Source organism: Sinocyclocheilus anshuiensis, unplaced genomic scaffold (assembly GCF_001515605.1).
Source record: "Sinocyclocheilus anshuiensis isolate Anshui unplaced genomic scaffold, SAMN03320099.WGS_v1.1 scaffold304, whole genome shotgun sequence".
Classification (NCBI taxonomy): domain Eukaryota; kingdom Metazoa; phylum Chordata; class Actinopteri; order Cypriniformes; family Cyprinidae; genus Sinocyclocheilus; species Sinocyclocheilus anshuiensis.
In genome coordinates this window covers 614,716-638,106 of record NW_015555737.1, presented here as the reverse complement: position 1 = coordinate 638,106, position 23,391 = coordinate 614,716, and the positions used below count along the sequence as shown (strand labels likewise).

At 37.0% G+C, this 23,391-nt stretch overlaps 3 protein-coding genes across 4 annotated transcripts in view; 2 read left to right on the top strand and 1 right to left on the bottom strand.

The window, feature by feature from the left end:
* mical3a (microtubule associated monooxygenase, calponin and LIM domain containing 3a) overlaps positions 1 to 8,438 on the top strand; it is a 92,569-nt gene extending 84,131 nt beyond the window's left edge. For both annotated transcript variants that reach the window (XM_016466621.1, XM_016466620.1), the window contains 3 exons: positions 5,232 to 5,331; positions 6,858 to 6,931; positions 7,023 to 8,438. In XM_016466621.1, coding sequence (XP_016322107.1) covers positions 5,232 to 5,331; positions 6,858 to 6,931; positions 7,023 to 7,207 — 359 coding nt within the window. In that variant the 3' untranslated portion in view covers positions 7,208 to 8,438. The remainder of the gene's footprint in view (positions 1 to 5,231; positions 5,332 to 6,857; positions 6,932 to 7,022) is intronic.
* A 1,417-nt stretch (positions 8,439 to 9,855) lies between these two features.
* Positions 9,856 to 20,324, top strand: ttc38 (tetratricopeptide repeat domain 38). The gene is made up of 14 exons (XM_016466636.1): positions 9,856 to 9,943; positions 10,494 to 10,571; positions 10,650 to 10,731; positions 11,238 to 11,409; positions 12,244 to 12,417; positions 12,567 to 12,642; positions 13,111 to 13,230; positions 13,327 to 13,386; positions 13,787 to 13,825; positions 15,178 to 15,259; positions 16,708 to 16,873; positions 18,263 to 18,422; positions 18,504 to 18,577; positions 20,219 to 20,324. Exons 1-14 carry the CDS (start codon positions 9,914 to 9,916, stop codon positions 20,304 to 20,306), a joined length of 1,401 nt encoding a protein of 466 aa, XP_016322122.1. The 5' UTR covers positions 9,856 to 9,913; the 3' UTR covers positions 20,307 to 20,324.
* Positions 20,325 to 20,878: 554 nt separating this feature from the next.
* The window catches only part of tspan33b (tetraspanin 33b), an 11,916-nt gene continuing 9,403 nt past the window's right edge, over positions 20,879 to 23,391 (bottom strand). The window contains exons 7-8 of the mRNA XM_016466637.1: positions 22,785 to 22,946; positions 20,879 to 20,966 (exon numbers count right to left, since the gene is read on the bottom strand). Coding sequence (XP_016322123.1) covers positions 20,898 to 20,966; positions 22,785 to 22,946 — 231 coding nt within the window. The 3' untranslated portion in view covers positions 20,879 to 20,897. The remainder of the gene's footprint in view (positions 20,967 to 22,784; positions 22,947 to 23,391) is intronic.

The window sequence follows — 23,391 nt, the reverse complement described above, 5'->3', positions numbered from 1 at the left end:
GAAAAAAAACCGGAAAAACGCATACAAAAATTTCGGACTCAGTGTGCAAGGACCTTTACTCTGGTGCCAATCATTCTTCTGACATTCATTTGATGCTTTTTTGTTGTCTAGAGGTTTGACACCCGCCATATAGATGGCTGATTTCCACATCAGACGTAGTGAGAGGATTGAGAAATCCAGGAACATCCCCAAAGATGATATAATAATTCAACCTTAGCTCTTAAAATCCAAATTTTTCAGGAGAGCTACAGCTGCATACTGTACTTCTTTGATGTAGCCTGTGCAGACATTAGGTTTGCTCTCAAGCCGCCACTTATTTGCCCTCAGTAGTGCACAGAAGGAAAAGTTCAAAGAGTAGCGTGATATTTCCCCTCTCTTCCTCAGTTCATTCATGTTTGCGCTCTGTCCCGTGTCATTTCCCCCGCAATATGTCGCATCGCACTGCTGCTTTCAGTTTCTCCCCAGAGTTCTTTCTCTTTTTGATTTCGCTCCTCACTTTTTTTCTCTTCCACATCTCTTTCTTTCTCTCCTCTTTCTTGATTTCACCCTTCTGGTCACCTCCACCACTCTGCTCTCTCTCTGCTATCTCTCTCTCACACATTCCTTTCCTGTGTTGTGGAAGTTGAGCCCTATGTCGGGACCCCTCGCCGAAGAGCCCTGTACCTCTGCCCCTGCTGTGCCCCTGAAGGTAACGTAAACCCCGTCATGTTTGCTGCCGGCCAGCTATGTTACCATAACAACATGGCCAGCGGCGTCACTTTGACAATCCACTGGACCTGTGGAGTATTGCTTTTGCCCTTCAACTACAAAGTCTACTCCTCTCCCCTGCCCATGTGTGTCCAGGCTTAGCGGATTTCCCCCAGCAGATTGCGTCAGTGCTTCTGATGTACAGACAAATTTGTAGCAGCAGTAGGGCTGGATGATATTTTTCAGGCCTTTTGCCAGTATTCGATTCCATATCTAAATTAGTGCATTTGCTGCAAAATGTTATAATATATTTGATTTATTTCATTTTTAATTTCAGGATTTGATTTTGTATCGCAAAGCATTTTTTTATTTAGTGGTGTTATTAATTAGAGTTATTTATATCTAAAGAAAAAAATAGTAATTTCTTAAAATTTTTGCCTAAATCACTAAGTCGCGATTTTCGGTTTTAATGCTAGTTTTGAAACTAAAAGTGTGCCAATAAAATGTAGCAGCACAAATCCAAAATGCTTCAATAGTCAGATGTAGCTAGCTGTAACAGATGTAGCATATTTTATTTTATTTATGTAGTTGCCAAGTAGATTCAGTATGCTTTAAGCAAGAAGCAACATTTTAATTTTATTTATATGCACAAACATGTAATAAACAGGATTACTATGTATTACATTTTAAAACTTGTGTATGTGCCATGCAAGGATTTTCATGAACGGTTGACCCAAATAAACTGTTAAATCAGCATTTGAGTCAGGAAATTTGAAAGAATTGATTCAGGCGAGGTAATAAAATTTGCCCTCACTGTCAGAATTGTATGCTATTAAAATTCTATATCAGCAACAAAAAATTGAATATGTGGTAAATGTTTGGTATATCACCCAGCCCTCAGCAGTAGCAGCATACGTTAGGCACATATTTTGGTTTTACATATCAAGGTTCTACTTTTATTTTCTACACACTTTACTTCAGACTTCCTAAAGAGGATAAGCATAGCATGAAATGCGTTTTCAATTAGTACATTAGAGCAGACCTAATACAATGACAGACTGTGTTTTTTGGGGGAAACTGCTCTGCTGACTGTAAGTGTGAATTCAAATAACAGCATGATTGTCGTTTGCACTTCCCGAGTTCTAAAACTGTCAGCGTTTTACCTGTCCCAACCTCACAGCTCCTTTACAGAGCTGTATCATAGACTATATTCACTGTGTTCATATGTTTCCATAACACTGATGATTTGTTATGAAGGATAGCATGTGTAAGAGGAACACAATAGGAAAGTGAGGTCTCCAAACTTGGTATTATTGCATTTGATATTGAGTTTTCTCAATACATTTCGGGTTGAAATATAACAATATAGAAGTAAAATGGTAGCATAGGACATTTCATGTTGACTTTAAATGCAGCAGCACAAAATACAGAAGTTTGGCAACATTGTGTTTTTGTCCCGTTTGTAATCTGGTGTGTGTAACTATGCCTGTGTATAACAGTGCCCTTTTGGCACGACGTTTGCGTGGCTGTTCTACGACTGTTCTAACTGTGGTTCTTCTTTCTCTGTTCCTCTTGGGGAAAGCATGGGGCTGAGTGTGGGGGAGGCCACTCACAGTGCGTCCCACTGGATAAGTTTAGCCTCCCTGTCCTCTTGTCTCTGTCTCTCACTGTTTTTATGTCTGAGGACCTCTACTTTGCCTCTGTGTGTTAAAACAGTCAAGGCCGGCAACAGCGAGCACAGCCGTTCGATTTATGTGTGTACTGTCTTTTACCCTTTTGTGTTGCAAGAGCCGCCTCTGTCAGCTAAGTACGGCATGCTCCATCCAGGTTTGCCGTGCGATGGCTCATCTCAGCGCTTGGCTTCACTCGTGTGTTTATGTATGAGATGGGGTTTTCATCGACTTCTGGGACTGTACTAGCATGGGCTGACATGTACAGTTGTTCCCACATACATCCGGTTGACAGTATTCTGCTTTGATCATGGACTTCAGCACATGCCATGAGGCTTTTTACCTCATGCAAACATTAGAGGAACGTCTAACTGCACTGCAGGTAAAGAATATTGAGTCATGAGCTCAACCCAGTGCGCTTTTTAAAGGAATGTTCCAGGTTCAATGCAAGTTTTATCTGCAAGCTTTTGCTGCATAATGTTGATTACCACAGAAAGTTATTTTGACTTGTCCTTTTTGTTTTTATAACAATCAAAAATTGTAGTTGTGTTAAGGCACTTACAGTGGGACAATAAAATTAACATTAAAGTTCAAAGCCATTTTAAAGCTGTTGAAAAGCCAGTGTGATACTAGCCATTTCTGTGTGGAATGTATCCAGAATTATGATAAATGACTTTTATCTAGAGAAAATACTTTTTGTTAATTTAATAAAAAATATTGCAATTATTTGTGTAATTTTAAATAAAAATAAGATTATTTTTATACACACATGTGCATAGAGTGTACATGTGTGTGTGTGTATATATATATAAAAATACAGAAGTTTGGCAACATTGTGTTTTTGTCCCGTTTGTAATCTGGTGTGTGTAACTATGCCTGTGTATAACAGTGCCCTTTTGGCACGACGTTTGCGTGGCTGTTCTACGACTGTTCTAACTGTGGTTCTTCTTTCTCTGTTCCTCTTGGGGAAAGCATGGGGCTGAGTGTGGGGGAGGCCACTCACAGTGCGTCCCACTGGATAAGTTTAGCCTCCCTGTCCTCTTGTCTCTGTCTCTCACTGTTTTTATGTCTGAGGACCTCTACTTTGCCTCTGTGTGTTAAAACAGTCAAGGCCGGCAACAGCGAGCACAGCCGTTCGATTTATGTGTGTACTGTCTTTTACCCTTTTGTGTTGCAAGAGCCGCCTCTGTCAGCTAAGTACGGCATGCTCCATCCAGGTTTGCCGTGCGATGGCTCATCTCAGCGCTTGGCTTCACTCGTGTGTTTATGTATGAGATGGGGTTTTCATCGACTTCTGGGACTGTACTAGCATGGGCTGACATGTACAGTTGTTCCCACATACATCCGGTTGACAGTATTCTGCTTTGATCATGGACTTCAGCACATGCCATGAGGCTTTTTACCTCATGCAAACATTAGAGGAACGTCTAACTGCACTGCAGGTAAAGAATATTGAGTCATGAGCTCAACCCAGTGCGCTTTTTAAAGGAATGTTCCAGGTTCAATGCAAGTTTTATCTGCAAGCTTTTGCTGCATAATGTTGATTACCACAGAAAGTTATTTTGACTTGTCCTTTTTGTTTTTATAACAATCAAAAATTGTAGTTGTGTTAAGGCACTTACAGTGGGACAATAAAATTAACATTAAAGTTCAAAGCCATTTTAAAGCTGTTGAAAAGCCAGTGTGATACTAGCCATTTCTGTGTGGAATGTATCCAGAATTATGATAAATGACTTTTATCTAGAGAAAATACTTTTTGTTAATTTAATAAAAAATATTGCAATTATTTGTGTAATTTTAAATAAAAATAAGATTATTTTTATACACACATGTGCATAGAGTGTACATGTGTGTGTGTGTATATATATATATATATATATATATATAAATATAAATATATATATATATATATATAAATATTTACAAAAGAAGTAGATTTGTATTTATAATAATCATATATATTTTATGTATTTTATTATTTATTAATTATATATAAAAAAGCAAAATCCAGATTTTTGTTTTAATAAATTCAAAAACTGCATTTAATCAAAATAGAAATAATTTATAACTATTTCTTTATGGTCAGTTTTGATTAATTTAATGTATACTAGTTGAATAAAAGTAAAAAAAAAAAAATTTTAAAAACAGCAGCAGCAACAAGAAACAAAAACTTTTGAACTGTCACGTGTTATTTATACTTATTTATATTTATATATTATTTGTAAGAAATAATAATTAGCATAAGTTCTTTAGCAAAGATAGAATGCTTCCTGAGAGAAGAGTCAAAATTAATTCTTGTGGCAATCAACACTTTGCCAACCTTGCTGTCAGTAGAGCTGAACTTGTAATGAAACTGGAACATTTCTTTATGATGTGCCATAATTATTGCCATGGCATCGGGCTAAAATGGTATACAGTTGGGTAACTTGCATAATTTTTGGAGGAAACCTCCTTGGAGCAAGCTATGGACCCACAAAGGTAAAACCAAGTTTAAATGTTCAAACTTTTCGACATATACCTAAGACATTCCCTTGGATTATTGGGTAGCTTTCATAATTAATAAACGTAGTCCTGCAAAAGAAGCTTTTAAAGTTTGAAGCAATATCCACTGCCTTGAAAAAGACCAAATGCCTCAGAAGTCCAGTCTGATCAGCATTGATCATGATATGCTGTCCAATCAGAAGCCATACCTCCACGCCATCCTCTGTGAACCCGGCAGGCTCGACCTCATCACGGTCTTCCACATTCTCACCCTACTCTTGCCCTGACAAAGACATCCTGGCTTGGCTGTCATCGCATTTGCTGTGTGGGTGTCTGTGTCAGCGAGTGGTTAACTGCCAGGTTCCTCATGCTTCTCCAATGTGTTTCTTGCAGGAATGGGTAAAAAGGACGATCCAAAGCTGATGCAGGAATGGTTTAAACTGGTCCAGGAGAAGAATGCCTTGGTGCGCTATGAATCGGAGCTGATGATATTGTGAGTAGACGTCCAATTTAAGCTTCAGTGCCCATTTCCCATTTCTTAATGGTGTTAATTTATTTCTTAATGCTCATTAATTTTGACTTAATTAGTTTAGCCTATCTACATTAAGAACTTTTTTCAAACTATAAAAAAAAATTAACTAGAGCTAATTTTATTTATTTATTTAGTTTTTAAAAAACAAAAAATGAATTCAACTCGTATTCTTGTGTTAATATTTCTCCGTGTCCAAAAATCTATTACAATCAACTCATTTTCCATTACACTGTTCTTCAAAACAACAGCCAAAAGTGGGATGAAAATATTTGCTGATCCAACTAGAGGTTTTTAGGATTAGGGTGTTTTGACTTGTACATTTGAAGTTAAAGTTAAGAATTTGCATGTTAATGTATGTAAATCTTATTATTATATTTTTTTTTCTCAGTTTTTTTTTTCTTCCCCAAGATGTAATATTAACAAACTCCAGTTTACTGTCTGGAGTCTGGATGATTTTATTCATTGTACAAAAGGAACAAATGATTAGTCTTTTTAAACAAGAACGGATGGTCTCTAACAGGCAAATTCGCTGTAGGCAACGACATTGAAAGATTATACCAGATGCATTTATTTGATTCTGTTTGTTCTGTTCACATTGTGTGGATACGAGATGCAATTACATAGTGACTGTGCCTCAGATGCAATCAGCTGTGCATGTTTGTTTGCAAAGATGAGCACCAAATGGCCCATACGCTCAGGCAAAAGACAGTTTCATCAACAAAACCCAAATTACAAAGAGACAATTTCATCAAGAGATTGTGGGCTCTCCATATGGAGATATTAACAGTTTTGCAGTTATAGGCTGTATCATATTTGTCATCAGCTCTTAAGTTCAGTCGGTCAGTATTGGATATGTAATTGTGCATGCTTGTTTCCTATATTTTCACATTTAGATTTTTCCAAATGTAGAATCTTTAATACACTTATTATTTAATAAGACTTGAAAATGTCATCTTTAGCTTATCTCAAAATGAATTTTCATTTTTCATAATGTGCATTTTAAGGTTGTGATGCCTGAATTCACCTGTAGCATTTAAATCGTTTGATTTTAAACTTCATTATTTTAATTAATTTAGACAAAATCATAAAGGATTTTAGAATTGGCCATTTAGCAACCATAATATAATTCATTATTAGACAGAATTTTAATAACAGTGCAAAATGTTTAATAACAGAAACAACTGATCAACCAAATAACAGAAGATCCAACAGTGCTTTTAACGTTTGCTTTAGTTCTTCTCAAAGCATGTGGCTTAAAAGTGCATCTGCTCATCCACACTCTCATGTTTGGGTGGACCGTCAAGCATAAACCAAACATTATGGTGCTTTAATGGCAGATGGTTCCTTGATGTCCATGTGTCACATCAAGGAATCCATTATCTTTGATCATCAAAAGATTTTTCAAAATACCTCATACAAACTCAATAGTTTAACAATCATTTGTTCTCTTCTTCCATTTAATTCTACTTCCCCCTTCCTTTCTGCAGTGCTCGTGAGCTGGAGTTGGAGGACAGACAGAGTCGACTGCAACAGGAACTGCGAGAACGCATGGCAGTAGATGGTACTTTGTATTCCAGTATAGGCCTGATCATATTGTAACACCAAAAGAAGTGATACGCATTCTCTTTAAATCAATGTTTCACTCTCTGCAGACCATCTGAAGACCGAGGAGGAACTTGCGGAGGAGAAACAGATTCTGAATGAGATGTTGGAGGTAGTCGAGCAAAGAGATTCTCTGGTGGCCCTGCTGGATGAGCAGAGACTCAGGGAGAAAGAAGAGGATAAAGACCTGGAGGCGGTGATGCTCTCTAAGGGTTTCAACCTCAACTGGGCTTAGCATAACAATGGCGAAACGCTTCTGACCGCCAGCGATTCCCAGTTTCACTGCAGGGAGTGTAAAAAATTGCAGAAAGAATCGGTCTGTCTCTCCCGTCGATCTTATTGGGCATGTCAACAACGTTTACAAATCCACTCATGAGCACTATGATGTTTATGAGTTCTCCTGGCACGACTCAGGACGTTTTGTCCCTCGGCAGCCAAGGCATTGGTTCTGTGCAAGACGTTCTCTCATTCAGAATGGGAGAATGCATCAATTTACAGATATATATTTTTTATTTTTTGGACTTGAAAAGGGACACATCAATCCTGCTGACGTTGAGGAAGTCTGAGACTAATGATCCTACAAAAAGCCAGTCTTGTTTTTCAGTGAACGTCTGGTCAAACAACTGCTACGTTTTCATGGGTGAGAGACGTTTGGACTTGATTTCCTATAATGTGTTTTCTACCTTGACTACTGACTGAAAAAGTACAGCTGTTTTCTCTCGCTTCGCACTCCTCTCCTGTTTAATATAACACACTATAAGCTTCAGACCTCCATGCAACAGATGAATGAAGTCTTCAGGTGTGGTGCACAGATAAGCATGTGATGGACTTCTGTAATTGACACAGACACCCATCAGTGACCGACACGTGTTGTGTTTGTAGCATCGACAATTGTACAATTTTCAAATCTGTCAGTAGCCACCTGATATTAGAGATATTGGTGTACGCTGGGAGCGCAACTGTCTCGATGTTACGTACTTCACTGATGTTGGTTTCCATTTGTCTTGAATGGCGTTACCACACATATATCCTAAAATCAGTTTACAATCATTTATAATCCATGATGAATATCTGATACTTGTACTATAGTTTACATAAAGCAGTGGAGTATATATTAGTATATAAACTTCATCAGTGCAGATAGTTACATATAGAATATACATATACACCCAATATGCATTGATATACAATCAAATGCATTATGCATTTTGTTGGTTGGTCAGTGGTTTCAAGAACAGTTAAGGCACCCACAGCTTTTCTGACTTTATTTAGTATCAAATCAGATGGAGAAATGGTGTCCAATTTCCCATTTAATTATCTGCCACCAAGGTTTGGTGTCGTACTTTCCATTTCCTCCAGGTTTGGAGCAACATGCCTTTTTTAACTTCTCATGCAACAGCTCTTCACATCCACGGAGTTTTCTTATCTTTGCAGAGTGTGTTATTTATAATTGTCTTTGTCAAGTTTTATATCACATGAAAACGTTCCAGCACTGTCGACCGACACCAGTGCTGATTAACAGCGGGAGCTCGTCGTTATGCTCGAAACATCAATATCGCAAATGAACATGCCTTTTTCCTAAGTGTACATTTCATTTTAGTCACCGTTATGCTGTATAGATGGGCACAGATTGTTTTATTTTTGTTTGTTTTTCTTGTAAGTACAGATAACTGTGAATGAAAACCTACACATGGTCAACGATAGTTATTTAGACTGTAAAATGTTTGACAGATTTTATGGTATATTTATTAACATGTGTGAAAAATGTATTATATGTAAAGTAAATGAATCCTAATTTTTAAAAATATGTTGTTGGCTCTTGAAAATGCTTCATGTTGCAAATTTGCATATAGGGTATTGGATGTATGCAGAGGCAATAAAACAATGCAGTTGTTACAAATGAAGACTACTGTGCTCCAAAGGGGTTTTCTACAGACATTTGCACTACTTAATTTGCAGGCTTTATTCACATTTACTCAAGCTTTTTTTAACTTAAGAAATGTTGGTCAGCTTTCAAAAGCTAACCCATTAAGATTGTAATATTTGCATATGAATTTTGAAGTCTCAAAAAACAAAACAAAAAAACAATTGCATTATGAATTGTGATTTAGTCTTCTTCCTTGCATTATTTGCATAGTTAATTTTATTTATTTATTTTACATATATTTATCCATTTAGCATTTCAGTGTTGGTCTGTATAGTTTTTACCTAGAACTTTACCACTATTCATTTGCAGCTTTGTTTTACTGGTGTTTGCTTCAGGAAATGGAAATCTTTCAAATCCATTAAGCAAATCTTTTCAGACTTTACAACACAATAAAATACATATACAAGGGAAACTGTACCAAATCTTTACCTTTGGAAGTAGGGAAGCCAGTGTAAACGTTAACCCTGCGCCGCTGCATTCACTGTCAGGAGAAGACAATGGCGGTGGGAAGTCTGATTCATTTCCGCGAAGAATCGGTTCATTTGAACTGTTTAGTTCAACAGTTCAAAGGACTGGTTCAGAAAACGAATCGCTGCGTTCTTGTTATAACGTTTCCTGACATCTTGGCATATTATGCTCTAAAACGGTCTAGTACCACATTTTCTATTAAGTTTTATTATTAAAGTGTGTTTGTTGTAATGTGTGTCCCAGTTCATTTTATTATTCGGTTCACAGTGCCATTTAGAACCTATAAAACAATTTTCAGTTGCACATCTTGGCTGAAAATATTGTTAACCATGCGAGTCGGACGTGTTCGAAAAAGACCGCTCTTGATTCAATGATTAAGCTGTTTCTCTAGAACGGCTAGCAGCACCATTCAGTCCGATTCGTGAATGAATCATTCAGAGCGGGTGTTGTGAGTCGGTTCAAATGATTCATCGGAAAGATCCGACTTCAAAGGCTGAAGCTCACGAGTCTGTCTGGCATCGCTGAAGGAAACCTCTGGCTGTGAGAATGAACGTGTCGAGTTTCAGAGACTGCAAGGTAAGTTATGAATTGCGTTTACAATGTGTAATTCGCAGTGCATGCGTTTAACGGCGGCAACTTTTATGAGTTTTTCGAAAAACCCGCAAATCCGAACTCGTTACAAAGATGTCTCTATAAAAGTTAGCTGAACCCTGTTGACCCTGTCAGTGGCGTTTACTTAGTTAAGATTACTTTATTAAACTAAACAGTGGAAGACAAAAACTTTGTAAACAATACAACCTACATAATACACGTTGTAAACAGTACAGACAATAAGTGCAAAAACAAAACGACAAAACATGTAGAATGTAAAAGCTGCAGTTATTCATAAGAATATGTTTCAGTTTGTAATTTGTCAGCAGTTTCTGTATCACAACAGATCAGTTTACTTGTTTAGAAGAAGTAAAGTTAATGTGTTTTGCATGTTGTTCTGCACAGTATATTGCATTATATATTGTATTAAATATTGCATTGGGGGCACAAAACTAGTTCAAGCAATCTTACTAGGCCAACAAATTTCAATTACACTTCATACAGTGTATCATTTCTGTTGTGCATGTGTTGTCAGGCATGGAAATCAGAAGGTCTGCCACTGTCCACCAGCAGTAATGAGGCCTGTAAACTATACGATGCTATACTGTCTCAGGTACATATGCATATGCTGATACTGATAACTGCGTGTATTTGTATAACTAACCTGAATATTTCTGTCTCTGGTGATCAGTATGTGTCCTGGCGTAATAATGAGACACTGGGAGGAATAGAAGGCTGTATTACAGCCGTCAAAGCTGCAGACCTGGACTTTGGTATGTGATTGCAACACTGACCATTGTAGTCTGTTAAAAGCCATTGTAAAAAAAAAAAAAAAAAAAAATTGTAAATAACTAACCTGAATATTTCTGTCTCTGGTGATCAGTATGTGTCCTGGCGTAATAATGAGACACTGGGAGGAATAGAAGGCTGTATTACAGCCGTCAAAGCTGCAGACCTGGACTTTGGTATGTGATTGCAACACTGACCATTGTAGTCTGTTAAAAGCCATTGTAAAAAAAAAAAAAAAAAAAAAATTGTAAATATTAAGTGGTTTCTGGATTTCAGTTGTGGTATTCTGCTATCACATTGTTTTGATATCATCCCACAGGGATTTCTCACATAATATTTAAGTATTTTTGTGTTTATTTGGTAAGTAGCCATGTAATAAGTGTGATAATGTGCATTCAGCTAGTCATTATCGCAAGATAAACTCCTTCACAGTGATACAAGCCAGCCAAGGCTTTCCTAAGTCCTCATTAGTGTCTTCTCTGTGCTGCAGTGATGGGTCATGTGATCTCTACTGGGCTGGAGTTGGTGGGAACAGGAAGTTCAGTCCTACGGGACGAGAGATTGGCCAGCGCTGTGAGGAGGACTGTGGAGTTGGCCAACACTCAGGAGCTCACGTCTAGAGAGAGGAACCATGTGAAAGCCGTGGAGCTCTTCTCTAAAGGGTGAGTGCATGAGAACATTCAACAGGTGACATTATGAACGTTTCACATCTGCCCACTCAATAAAAGGATTTTCTGTATTTTTATGGCGATTTTGCAGCCAATGTTGTAAATGGAGGTCTTTTTCTGATTCATTTTAAGCAAAGTTGCCTTCGGCCCACAAGCAGTTATGAATTGGTTCTTTTAAGATTCATGCTCACTTGTATCCTTGGGCGGAAAAGAGTGTGACTGTCATATGAAAATGTAAGCCTGATTAAAATTCTTGAATAAAGAAACCTTCGTACAGACGTTTTCCAATAATTTCTGTTCTCAGCACTAATGAATTTGCTTTAGTAAAACCAAGAGTATTTTGTCAAAGGAGCACTTTTAACAGAGGGGTCATCGGAGGTGACTAATTTAATTTTAGTTTTTTTTACATTTTGGGTGGTAAAAAAAATTCTGATTTGAAAAGGACTGTCGTCAGAATAATTTTAACTTTAGTACAGTGTTATCATAAACTAGAACTATTTAAAATCATATTCAGTCATTGAAATAAAGCTGAAATAAAATATAAATATACAACGAAAAAATGATCATTAGAAATGGTGAATTATTAGTAGTGCTGAGATAAGTTGAAGTTGAAGTACTAAAATTACATTTAAAAAAGGTAAATAGAAATATAAAAAAAATCAAAACGGTTATTAAAACTTCAAATAAATTAAAATGAAAATATAAAAATAAAAGCTAATTAAACATGAAAAAATACTATAATAGTATATACATGCTACTAAAAAAACATACATTTGTAAATGTCAAATGAATTGTTATGGATGAAGTAGATTGAATGGTGTGTTTCAGAGCCCTGCACAAGGCCTGTGAGGTTTGGAAGGGTATTTTGGTGGATCACCCCACAGACATGCTGGCACTGAAGTTTGCCCATGATGGATTCTTCTACCTGGGTGAACAGACTGAGATGAGGGACTCGGTGGCCAGGGTTCTGCCCCACTGGAAACCGCATATGCCATTCTACAGGCAGGTGCCCGGCCAGTGCTCCACCAATGCTGTCTTGGGATGCATAGCACTTTACCATGTGATGAGTTGTGAATTACTTGTAAAATATATATTGTACTATAGTATATACAGTATGATGTTTTCATTGGATGTTTTCTGTTTTTTTCCAGTTATCTTAAAGGGATGTATTCCTTTGGGCTTCTTGAGACTCGTTTGTATGATGAAGCTGAAAAAATGGCAAAAGAGGTAGTTTTGTTTAACTGCATATTACATTTATGTTGTTCATTAGTATTGCTCACTACTTTGTTATGGCACTATAATGTAAAAAATGACTAATTAAGCTATAAATCATGCATTATTAATTATGATTATATTCATATTTTATCTGATAAACCTCTTTGTCATGCAGTAGACATAGTAAATGTGCTGTTCTTGTCTTGCAAAACTGTTGAAAAAACAGAATAATATCAGATTTCATTTTCACAAGTCCAATAAAATGTAGTGTACTGGACAATGAATATTTTATAGTTCCCCACACAGAAAATTAGAACTATTTAATTTCTTATATTTTAATTTCTTTTTTTTTTTACTTATAATTTTATACCAACAAACAAGTAAATAAACTTATATTTAAAGGTAATTACTAAAAGTATTTTCTGCTTTATAAATATCATTAACTGAATGCACCATTATTGTAATTCATTGTGCCTGCAGGCCCTGGCTCTGACCCCTGAGGACGGATGGAGTGTCCACGCTGTGGCTCATGTCCATGAGATGAAGGCAGAGATGGACAAGGGACTGAAGTTCATGGCCTCTACAGAGAAAGACTGGATGGTCAGAAATACCATCCAGAACATATAAAGATTAACATGTAGAAGCACACTGTGATTGTAAAAACTTTGGTCATATAGTGTTATATCTCCCCTAAAGGTGTGTGACATGCTGGCATGTCATAATTACTGGCACTGGGCTCTATATCATATTGAAAAGGTAAAATTCTAACAACATGGGATGCAAAAAATTGTTATTACTTTTTACTTTATTACTTTAAAACACATTTTTTCAAAACATTTATCCATGTGGAAAAATTAGAATTTTCTTTTCTTTTTTTCTTGGCCAGAGAAAGATTTTAGTTTATGCTTTGTCTTTTTATATATATATATATATTTTTGTAAGATATGATATAGTTTAGTAATGTCACGCAAGCAAGAATGCTGCTTTCCCGAATATCAGCCATCGTGAATGTGTGATATTGATTTTATACAACAAGATAATATTGAGTGGATTACATTGTTATATATATATTTGTATTTATTTATTTTTGCCATTTTCATTTTTTTTCACTCACACGTTAATTTTATTTATTTAGTGAATAGTTTTTTTTCCACAGGGTAATTATGAAGCAGCTTTGAAGATTTTTGATGAGCAGGTCAGTGCACTGCTGAGCTCTTGCCACTAACATTATATTTGCTAACAAAGAAGTGGCATGGTACTACGGTGGTTTCCAATATAATTTTTTTTTTCTGCGTATCATGGTAGTAGCATGGTATTCTTTGACGTGTCAATAACAAGGCACAGCATTCAGTGTATATCAAAGATAGTGGCATCTGATACCACCCGTGGTACCACCACAGTACTTATTTTTCAAGTGTATGATACATTTTGCAGGCATGTAGTGAATGTAATTAGTCACACCAGAGGAGAAGTGTGAATCCTGTCATGTGTTCCATATGGAATGTGACGGATTCAGGCTGGGGAAAGTTGAACTGATGTAGACAGGAGCATATGGGTGTCAGGGCAAAATCTTTTGGCTACACTCTCTTGAATATATAAGCAGGGGCACACTCTCAACCGACCGTCAGTAAATGGAAATTAGAATATTGAAAGCTGTGAAACTAAAGTCTAAAGCAATTATGTAACTGATAATTCTTTATTTTGTAAAATCTTTATCTTGAATGGGAGGGTTGATGTGATGTGATCTCAGCAGGTGCATTTAGTCAGTCAAGTGAAGCCACAGCACTCTTAAGAAGAGCACTTTATATTTAGAAAGTTGTTAAAAATGTAGATAACACGCCTTAATAACTTTCATAAGCCATTAACAAACATTACATAACTTAAATCAGCTCAGTTATATAAATCCCAGTAGTTAAAGTAGTGTATTGCGATTTTACATGGCCAGACGTTTGAGACCACCAGAACACATCTGTGCTTGTTGAAAATGTAATATTAATATGGAGTTGGGCCTCCCTTTGCTGCTGTATTTTCTTCCACACTTCTGTGAAGGCTTTCCATGTATGTTGGATCTTGGATGTGGAGATTTACTTCCTTTCATGCATCAAGCATTTTAGGTAGTGATGTTTAAGTTCAGGTCTGGGCTTTGTGCAAGCCAGTCAAGTTCTTTCATGAAATCATTCTAGTATGGACATTTGTTTTTGCCAACTATGCTAGAAGAGAATACATACACTGCATTATATTTAAAATTATGGCCTCTACATACTCCGTATGCTTGATTTTATGCACCTGTTCGCAATGGATATAGCTGAAATCGTCAAACCTGTTGATTATAAAGGGGCATGGCTGCAATATAACAAAGAGTGAAAAATTTAAGGGGGTCTGAATACTTTCCGTACCCACTGTATATGGAATTAGTTAGAATTATTTATCTGAATTATTCAGTATATGACTTAGTTTCGTGACCTGTCAAAGTCATTATATAATGTAATAATTTGAATGAAAATTGAGATTGTTAGTGGTAATGTGACATTTGAAACCTTTCTCCAGGTTTCTCGGCGCAGTGTGAAGTCTGGAGCCATGCTGGACGTCGTAGACTCTTGTTCATTGCTCTACAGACTAGAGCTGGAGGGTGAGATATCATCCAGTCTCAAAATAGAGATTGAAAACAGTACAACTCACTGTTTCTGAGCAGGAGGTTGAGTCTATTTCTGGTAGGAATCCATCAACAGCCAGAGCATGCTGAACACATTTGCATTTGACCGTTTAATCAAGGCAGGTTGTGTCTGAAGTCTGCGCTGGAATATAACATGTGAATCTGCTGTGTTGAAAAGCCGTGATGTGATGTGAAAAGCACTTGAATGTTGTTAGGCATGCTTCTGAACCTTGAAAACGAGTGTATTTTGGGTAAAGAACTAGATTGGTGAAAACAGCAGATGGCTGGGGTTTAAAATGTGGGCATTGCTTGTACTGTAAACAACAGGACCGGGCTGTTGCTAAACAGAAACAGACACATGAATCTGTTATAAAATAAAATAACTAATCTGTATTTATATTTAAAAAATGTCTTGATTTATGTTTAAAACACACAAAAAAAGGAAAAACTATTATATTAAACAATTTTGCATCTCAAGTTTAGACATAGCAAAAGTACTGATTAAGAAAACAATTTTTGCAGTCAAGTTCCTTGGAAAGGCTTGAAAAAAAAAAAAAAAACATGTTTCCCTTCATGTTTCCTTGTGGAACATGTAGTTGCAGGTAGAGACATTTACAGTGCAATCTGTGAAGTTCAGCCAGTCATCTAGAAGATATTTTATCTTTTGGGACATGAGGATTTGTGACATTCCACAGAGAAGATAAATAGAAGATAAAGGGGAGTTCAACCTTTCTCCTCTTGATCTTAGGGTGATCTGGTTTGAAAAATGGCTAACGTTACATAAAACTGCTCCTGCTCTTTTTATATTTAGCCTATTTATGGGCACAGTTGAAGTACAGAATGTCATGATCTGTTTTCAAGGATGCGTTTAAAGTCTTTGCTGAAAAGTATAGTCAGTTTTTATAAAGCTTTTCAGAAAACAAACATATTTTCAAGCAGTTTTAGAGAAGCACTAACCAGTATGTACTGTAGTCGTGTTTATTTAGAAAAAAAAAAGTTATTAATAAAGTAGCCTCTGAAGTCCATTCTAAAGCATCAAACCATGCAAGTTTGTGTGTTCTGTAAATAACTCTAAAGTGCTCAAAAGTTTTTATACTATGCTAATTCGCAGGACAGAGTTCACTTGAACTTTGGTTCGCAAACATGGAACTTTCACATGCGTATGAATGAAAATGGATGGAGTGTGAAGTCTATCGTGACTGCACCTTGAGACATCTGGAGGGAAGCTGGTAGCAGCCAGTGAAGCGTCCCTCTCTGTCTGGCTGGTTTAGCTGCCTGTAGGCATGGTTCAGAAACACTGATGAGCTGGGATGTGAAACTGGATGTGTTGCATTATGGTTGAATAAGAGGCAGGTTTTCGTGCTGAAATGCACCCAAAGTGGTGCAGCTGTTTGTTTGTGTGTATAAAATGTTTTTCATTGCAGGTGTGAGCGTGAAGGACCGCTACCGAGAGCTGCTGCAGGTGACCCAGCCACATACAGAAGACCACACGTTACTTTTTAATGACCTGCACTTCCTCATGGTTTCCCTGGGTAGCAAGGAGACCGCCACCACTCAGCGCCTGCTGGAGAGTCTCCAGGAACTAGCTAAGTGAGCCTCAAACATTACATAACCCACTCAAGAGATTACATTGCAGCCAGGTTCTGCTCACGGGTGGGAGTTTGTGGAGGCCGAGTTGTGGATGAATGTACCGTGTCTTCAGGCTCCGTGTGAGATTTCTAAGAAATGTCCCTGCTCTGGGGAAGACTAGTGTTTTCAAGGCTGATGCGCTGCATGCATATTCATTCCAATTTGTCATAGCAGCCAAAACAAACGTCCAGGAAAGGTTGTACAGAATGAACACAGAGTGTATCGAAAGTATCACAGAGTACAAAAATAAATTTCTTGTCAGCATGCTGTGTTTTATAAGATAGCATGATGGAGAAGAATCCTCTGGGAGCTGTATTTTCAGCACAGCATCTGTTCAAAGAAGACAGTGTTTTCACAAAGTGCACAATGTTTTTCGTTACCCACTCTTTATCTTTAGGCTTTTGGTAACAATTTAACAAAAAAAAAAAAAGACCAGACCACCTAAAATCTAAAAAAAAAATATATATATATATATAAAAGGCAGTTATGTATTTTCATGTACTGCACAAATGTATGCTGTGAAAATTCAAAACATTATAAATATGTGTAAAATCTGCAAAATATTTAGTATCTATTAAGTTGACACTATTTCTACTCAGCATTAAGGTAATGTTGAGTAACAAACAAAACTATGGCTTAATATATCAGTAGAATAAAATAATTTTGATTTCAATTAATTTTATAAAGCAGAATTAAACCATATTAGGGGCTGTTCACACAGAATCCTACTTTTCCATTATTTTTCTATGTAAACACACGGTAGACAGATGTGTTTGACCATTGCGTTCATGTCTTGCATCTATTGCAATGTCTCTTTTAAACTTAAAAAAAAAAACGCCTCTAGACCGTACTTTGTTTTTTGTTCCAGTGCTCTGCGTCTCACATTTTTGCGATCCATTGTGAGATCCGTTTAGCACATATTTACATTGAAAAACAATGCAGCACAAAAACGCATTCTGTGTGAATGGCCCCTTAACTTGTATGTAATTACTAAATTATATAAAATTATAAATGTAAATATTAATAATAATAATGATAAATAATATTATATTATTAATAATAATTATTGATTTATTTATAAATTAACACTATTTTAGCTTTGTCTTCAACCTTTTTGTGGACAGTTTGAAAACCTATGGTCTAAACAATTAATAAAGCTTCTAAACATTTGATATAAAACTATATAATTTTCTTGAATAAAATGTTTTGAATAAAAAGTCAGTTCACATTCATGCTGCGGTTAACATACATTGACCAGGGGCTCGCAAACTCCAAAAAAGTTGTATTTGTTGTACAAGGAATGATTAAATGATGACAGAAATGACCATTTTAACACTTTTCCTCCTTCAGAGACCCAGCTGAGAACCATCAGCTCCAGATAGCCGAGTGTGTGGGGCTGCCCATGTGTCAGGCTCTGCTGGAGTATGACCAGGGAAACTACAGCCAGGCCGTGGAGCTGCTCAAACCCATCAAAGACCGCTTTGTAGAGATAGGGGGCAGTGACGCACAGGTCTTTCACCACAGCACTATAGTACGAATAAGATAAGCAGTGTTTCCATTCTAAACAACCTCTTTATTTGTTCTTCTCCAGAGAGATGTTTTCAGTCAGCTCCTTATTCATGCTGCCATGAAGTCTGGAGACAAAGAACACCAACGATTTGCCAGGTAAACGTTGTGTTATACCCTTCTAAGTGAAAAATGCTTTTCAAATAGCTCATTTGTTGTCTTTTGTGCTTTTATGCTGCACTTTAAAGAAAAAAATTTGAAAAGATAAGATCAAATCTTTAAGATAATAATAATAATAATAATAAATGATGTTATTTGACAAAACAGGTATGTTCATATGTTCCACAGTTACAATAAAAAAAAAAAATCAATTAATATTTTTACAGTTAACATTTTTTGTCTGATGAAATATATTAATGTATTTGTCAAACAGCTTCATTGAGACAAGTAAATAAATAAATAAATCTAATTTTATTTATATTTTGTTTTATTATGTTGTAGATGTCACTGTGAAATAAAAAAGAAACTTATTTATTGATTTACTATCTATCTGTCTATCTGTCTATCTATCTATCTATCTGTCTGTCTGTCTGTCTGTCTCTCCCTCTGTCTCTCCGTCTGTCTCACCGTCTGTCTGTCTGTCTCTCCGTCTCTCTCTCCATCTGTCTGTCTGTCTGTCTCTCCATCTGTCTGTCTGTCTCTCCGTCTGCCTGTCTGTCTGTCTGTCCATCTGTCTGTCTCTCCGTCTGTCTGTCTCTCTCTCCGTCTGTCCGTCCGTCTGTCTGTCTCTCTCCATCTGTCTGTCTGTCTGTCCGTCTGTCCCTCCGTCTGTCTGTCTCTCTCCGTCTGTCTGTCTGTCTCTCCGTCTGTCTGTCTCTCTCTCTGTCTGTCTGTCTCTCCATCTGTCTGTCTCTCTCTCTGTCTGTCTGTCTCTCTCTCCGTCTGTCCGTCTGTCTGTCTCTCTCTCCATCTGTCTGTCCCTCCATCTGTCTGTCTCTCTCTCCGTCTGTCTGTCTGTCTCTCCGTCTGTCTGTCTGTCTCTCTCTCCGTCTGTCTGTCTGCCTGTCTGTCTGTCTGTCTATCTATTATTTTTATTGTTTTGAGTAAACTTCATGCATTTTTTGTTTGTTGTGGGTGGGAAAAATAAAAAATTGCATTTGATAGAGTTTGAATTTTATGTTATGGGAACGTTCCTTTAAACCTGGGTTTCTCAACTTGGGAATTTTAAGGGAACTGATTAATGTTTTGTCTTCTAGTCGCTATTAACTAATCTGTGTTAGTTAATATATAACTAACTAAATAACAAAAAAAAAAAATAATAATAACTTTTGTTAACTGAAGAGTATAATAGATCAAAAGCCATGGCCTTTTAAAAAAGAAAAATGTGTGAAAATTCTCTGCATTCTTTGAACTGGTTGTGAACAAAGGCACACAACAGAAGTGCACAGTCATTTTCATGGAGAAATGAATAAAACTGCCATACAAGGCCACAGGTTTCCCATTAAAGATGAATTGTCATGTCAGGTGATGTGCTAATTATAACCAAACTGTCTGTGGATGCCAGGTATTTCAGTGTAATTCAGATTCAAACGTAAATTTTCATGTTGCATTTCATTAGTATGCAGTGCTCATAAATCCAAACTCTTCCAAATCGCAAACTCCCACCTGTTCTACACAGGTTGTGCATAAAAAGTGCATGTGAATATTTTTAAAATGCCTCATTCAGACAGAAATGTTCTCCTGCAGGGATTTTCTTGGACTCTTTCTGAGGAAGCAGGTGTTGTGTATTTTTGTCCCTAGATGCATGCTGATCGAGAGAGATGCAGTGCGGCCAAACTCCCTGCTCACAGACCGGCTGATCCAGAGAGCCCACTCCTTACATGTTTAAATTCAGACCCCATTCCCTTCACGGTTAACAGCCTGTTCTCTGTTGGTTTAATTACGAGCTGCTTTCCTAACACATTTAACTGTAGACATCAGATCAGAGAGCCTGAGTACAGCCCAAGAGTTTGCACTGAGCAAAGTCTTGTGTTTAATGGGTGCACTCCTCCAGCAGTGTTAAACTGTTAGTCTGGTCTCTTCCTTCTACATCGCAAGACATAAACGAAATTGAATGTCTTTGAAAAGATTTTCGTTTTGCGTTACGTGTTAATCAAGTCCGAACAGTAGGCATGCAACAAATGACCGTGATTATTCAGTGCTGTATGCATTAAAAATAAACTTGCAACTATGCCTCCAGACTTTTGAATTTGTAATGAAGAAATAAACAACCGCACAAGCTTTACAGACAAACTTTTTTTTTATCAAATAGCAGAAAAAATGTAAACCACAATGGCAAATAAATAAGAACTGGCTCCGAGGCATAGTGAAATGAAACTGATAGGAAATTGTGCTGGAAGTGTGAGAGCAGTCAGTGCAGAATGAAAGCATCACTCCAGAATGTGAGAGAGTTTGGCGGCACTGCAGGTGATTGCTGGTTCTACATGACGGATCCGATCTCTTTCTGGATCTCAGAAATGAGGATCTGAGACAGAACGATGCCTGCGATCTGTAGATCAAACAGAAGAACTGTGTCAGGACAGCAGTGTGCATGGAGAGAGGATAGTAATTTCTGTTTCTGCCCAACACCCACTGAAAAATTCATGAATGGAAATGCAGTTCATTGCATTCAGTGATACGGGATACGAATACACAACATTCATTTAAAAAAGAACCTCAATCTTAAAAGATGATATATATATATTGGAGGTGCATGGATTTGTTGAATTACATTTGACTGTGTCTTGGGAATGTGTGTGTAATTCAGGGTGTCTGTATCTATATCCTTAATTATATGAATTATTAAAAAGGTCACACACACAGATATGTGCTTCACTGATTTATAATGAACAGACACGATATTGCCAGTTACTTTGTTTCTGCTCCACCAATGAAAATGGGTTCTAACAAAGCCACTGCAGTATGGACCATTGTGAGGCTCTGATCAAACGTTTTTTTTTTTTCTTCATTTCTGAATAAAATCTGAATGGTTGACTGAATGATTGAAAAACTCGCTCACTCAAAGACAATTATATGTTTTGTCTCTGAATGAATCAGCTTGTTTTGAATAAACTGGCTGAATGATTCAATTACTTAAAAAATGGTCACCACCTACTGATGCAATTTTAGTCACATGCAAAAAAAAGTTACACTGTGACACTTGTAATTCACAAACTAAGGGCCTGTCACAATACCCACATTTGCAAGAATACTGCCACGAACCTACAAAGGACAAATGGATTGGAGAATGGATGGTGAGGGAATTGTTTTAATCTGAAAGGTAAATTTAATGATACACTATGAAGCATAAAACTACAAGTTACTTGCGGATGAACATGGTCTCTTGAATTGTGCTTCGGCTCTGCTGTTTTGCGCGGATGAATCTGATGACGTGAGGCGCACCAATGCACGCTGTTTTGACTTGTTGAAAACAAGGTTACAAAAGTTTGGCATTCCCCATGCTGACACTACTCATAATGATTGCGTAAGGTAAAACAGAAATAACGAAATACTTGGCTATTTAGAACCTGACATTGTTTCCATTATAAACAGATTTCGAACCTAGTCGTTGAACTGCAAACGTGATGCTATGCTAACTGTGCTACGCAATGTTTATTCATAATTTATTACAGGCACTTGTTTTCCCTTTTTGCTTGCAAATGCTTTTCTTGACACCTTCTTTCTTGCTATGACACCTTCCACTGAATATTGCTGCCTGACCTTTTTTTTATTTACATAGAAGTTTGAGGTTTCCAGAGAAATCCATCATGACGACTCTAAAACACAACTAATTGTTATAGGCTTAAACTAGTGATTTAGGCAAAAACATGGTTTGGCAGATGGGTTGTTATGTACTATGTATGTTATCCTACGTTAATTTAAAGGTTAATGGGACAGTTCACCCAGTTGTGTAAACATTTACTCACCCTTAAATTGTTCCAAACCTGTATGAGTTTCTTTCTTCTGATGAAACATGAAAGAACATATTTTGATGAATGTGGGTAGTCCCCAGTGACTGTAGTGTTTTTCCTCCATTCTCAGTCAATGGGATTGTTTGGTTCAATTGTTTAGTTACCCATATTTTTCTAAATATCTAATTATGTTCAACAGAAGAAAGAAACGCATACGAGTTGTAAACAACTTCATGGTAAGTTTTTTTTTTTGGGGTGGACTATCCATTAAATATTGATTGCTAAAGCAGTAATATTACATTACTATTCAGTCCAATTTTTGTTTGTGCAGCAATGTTTAACAATCCTGCTATATTGACCAATCAGCATCCATGATCTGTCTGAGAAACTGAAATCACTCACAAGCTAAATGTTACCTGTGGTAAAGCAAGACCCAGCGTGAGCGCCCCAACTAACAGCAGGTGAGATTCAATCCATATTACAGCTCTGTCTGCACAGCCCACCGGATAGATCGATTTAGTGGTGTCCAGGTGGTTTTGTGTTTGAACCCCAAAACCACACATGGTGTTGATCACAGTCTGAAATAGTACAAGATGTTTTTAGTCTTAAGCAGCAGGGGGCAGTAATGTTTTAGCCTCATTCTAGTCATGCTTGCTTAAAGGGGTCATATGATGCTTTTTTAAAGATCATTATTTTGTGTATTTGGTGTAACAGAATATGTTGACATGCTTTAATGTTCAAAAAAGCACATTATTTTTCAAATACTGTACATTATTGTAGGTCCTCTATGCCCCGCCTCTCTCAAACGCTTCGTTTTCTACAAAGTCCCTCCTTCCGACAAGTGCAGTCTGCTCTGATTGGCCAGCTGACCCAGTGCATTGTGATTGGCTGAACACCGCAAGCACTCGTCGGAAATGTAACGCCCCTTACCATAATCGCGAGCTTCATCTTTCAAAATAAATGTAAAGACAGTAAATAATGTCATTAGTTTTACCATCAGTTCAAGCCCGAAAGGGGAACAGA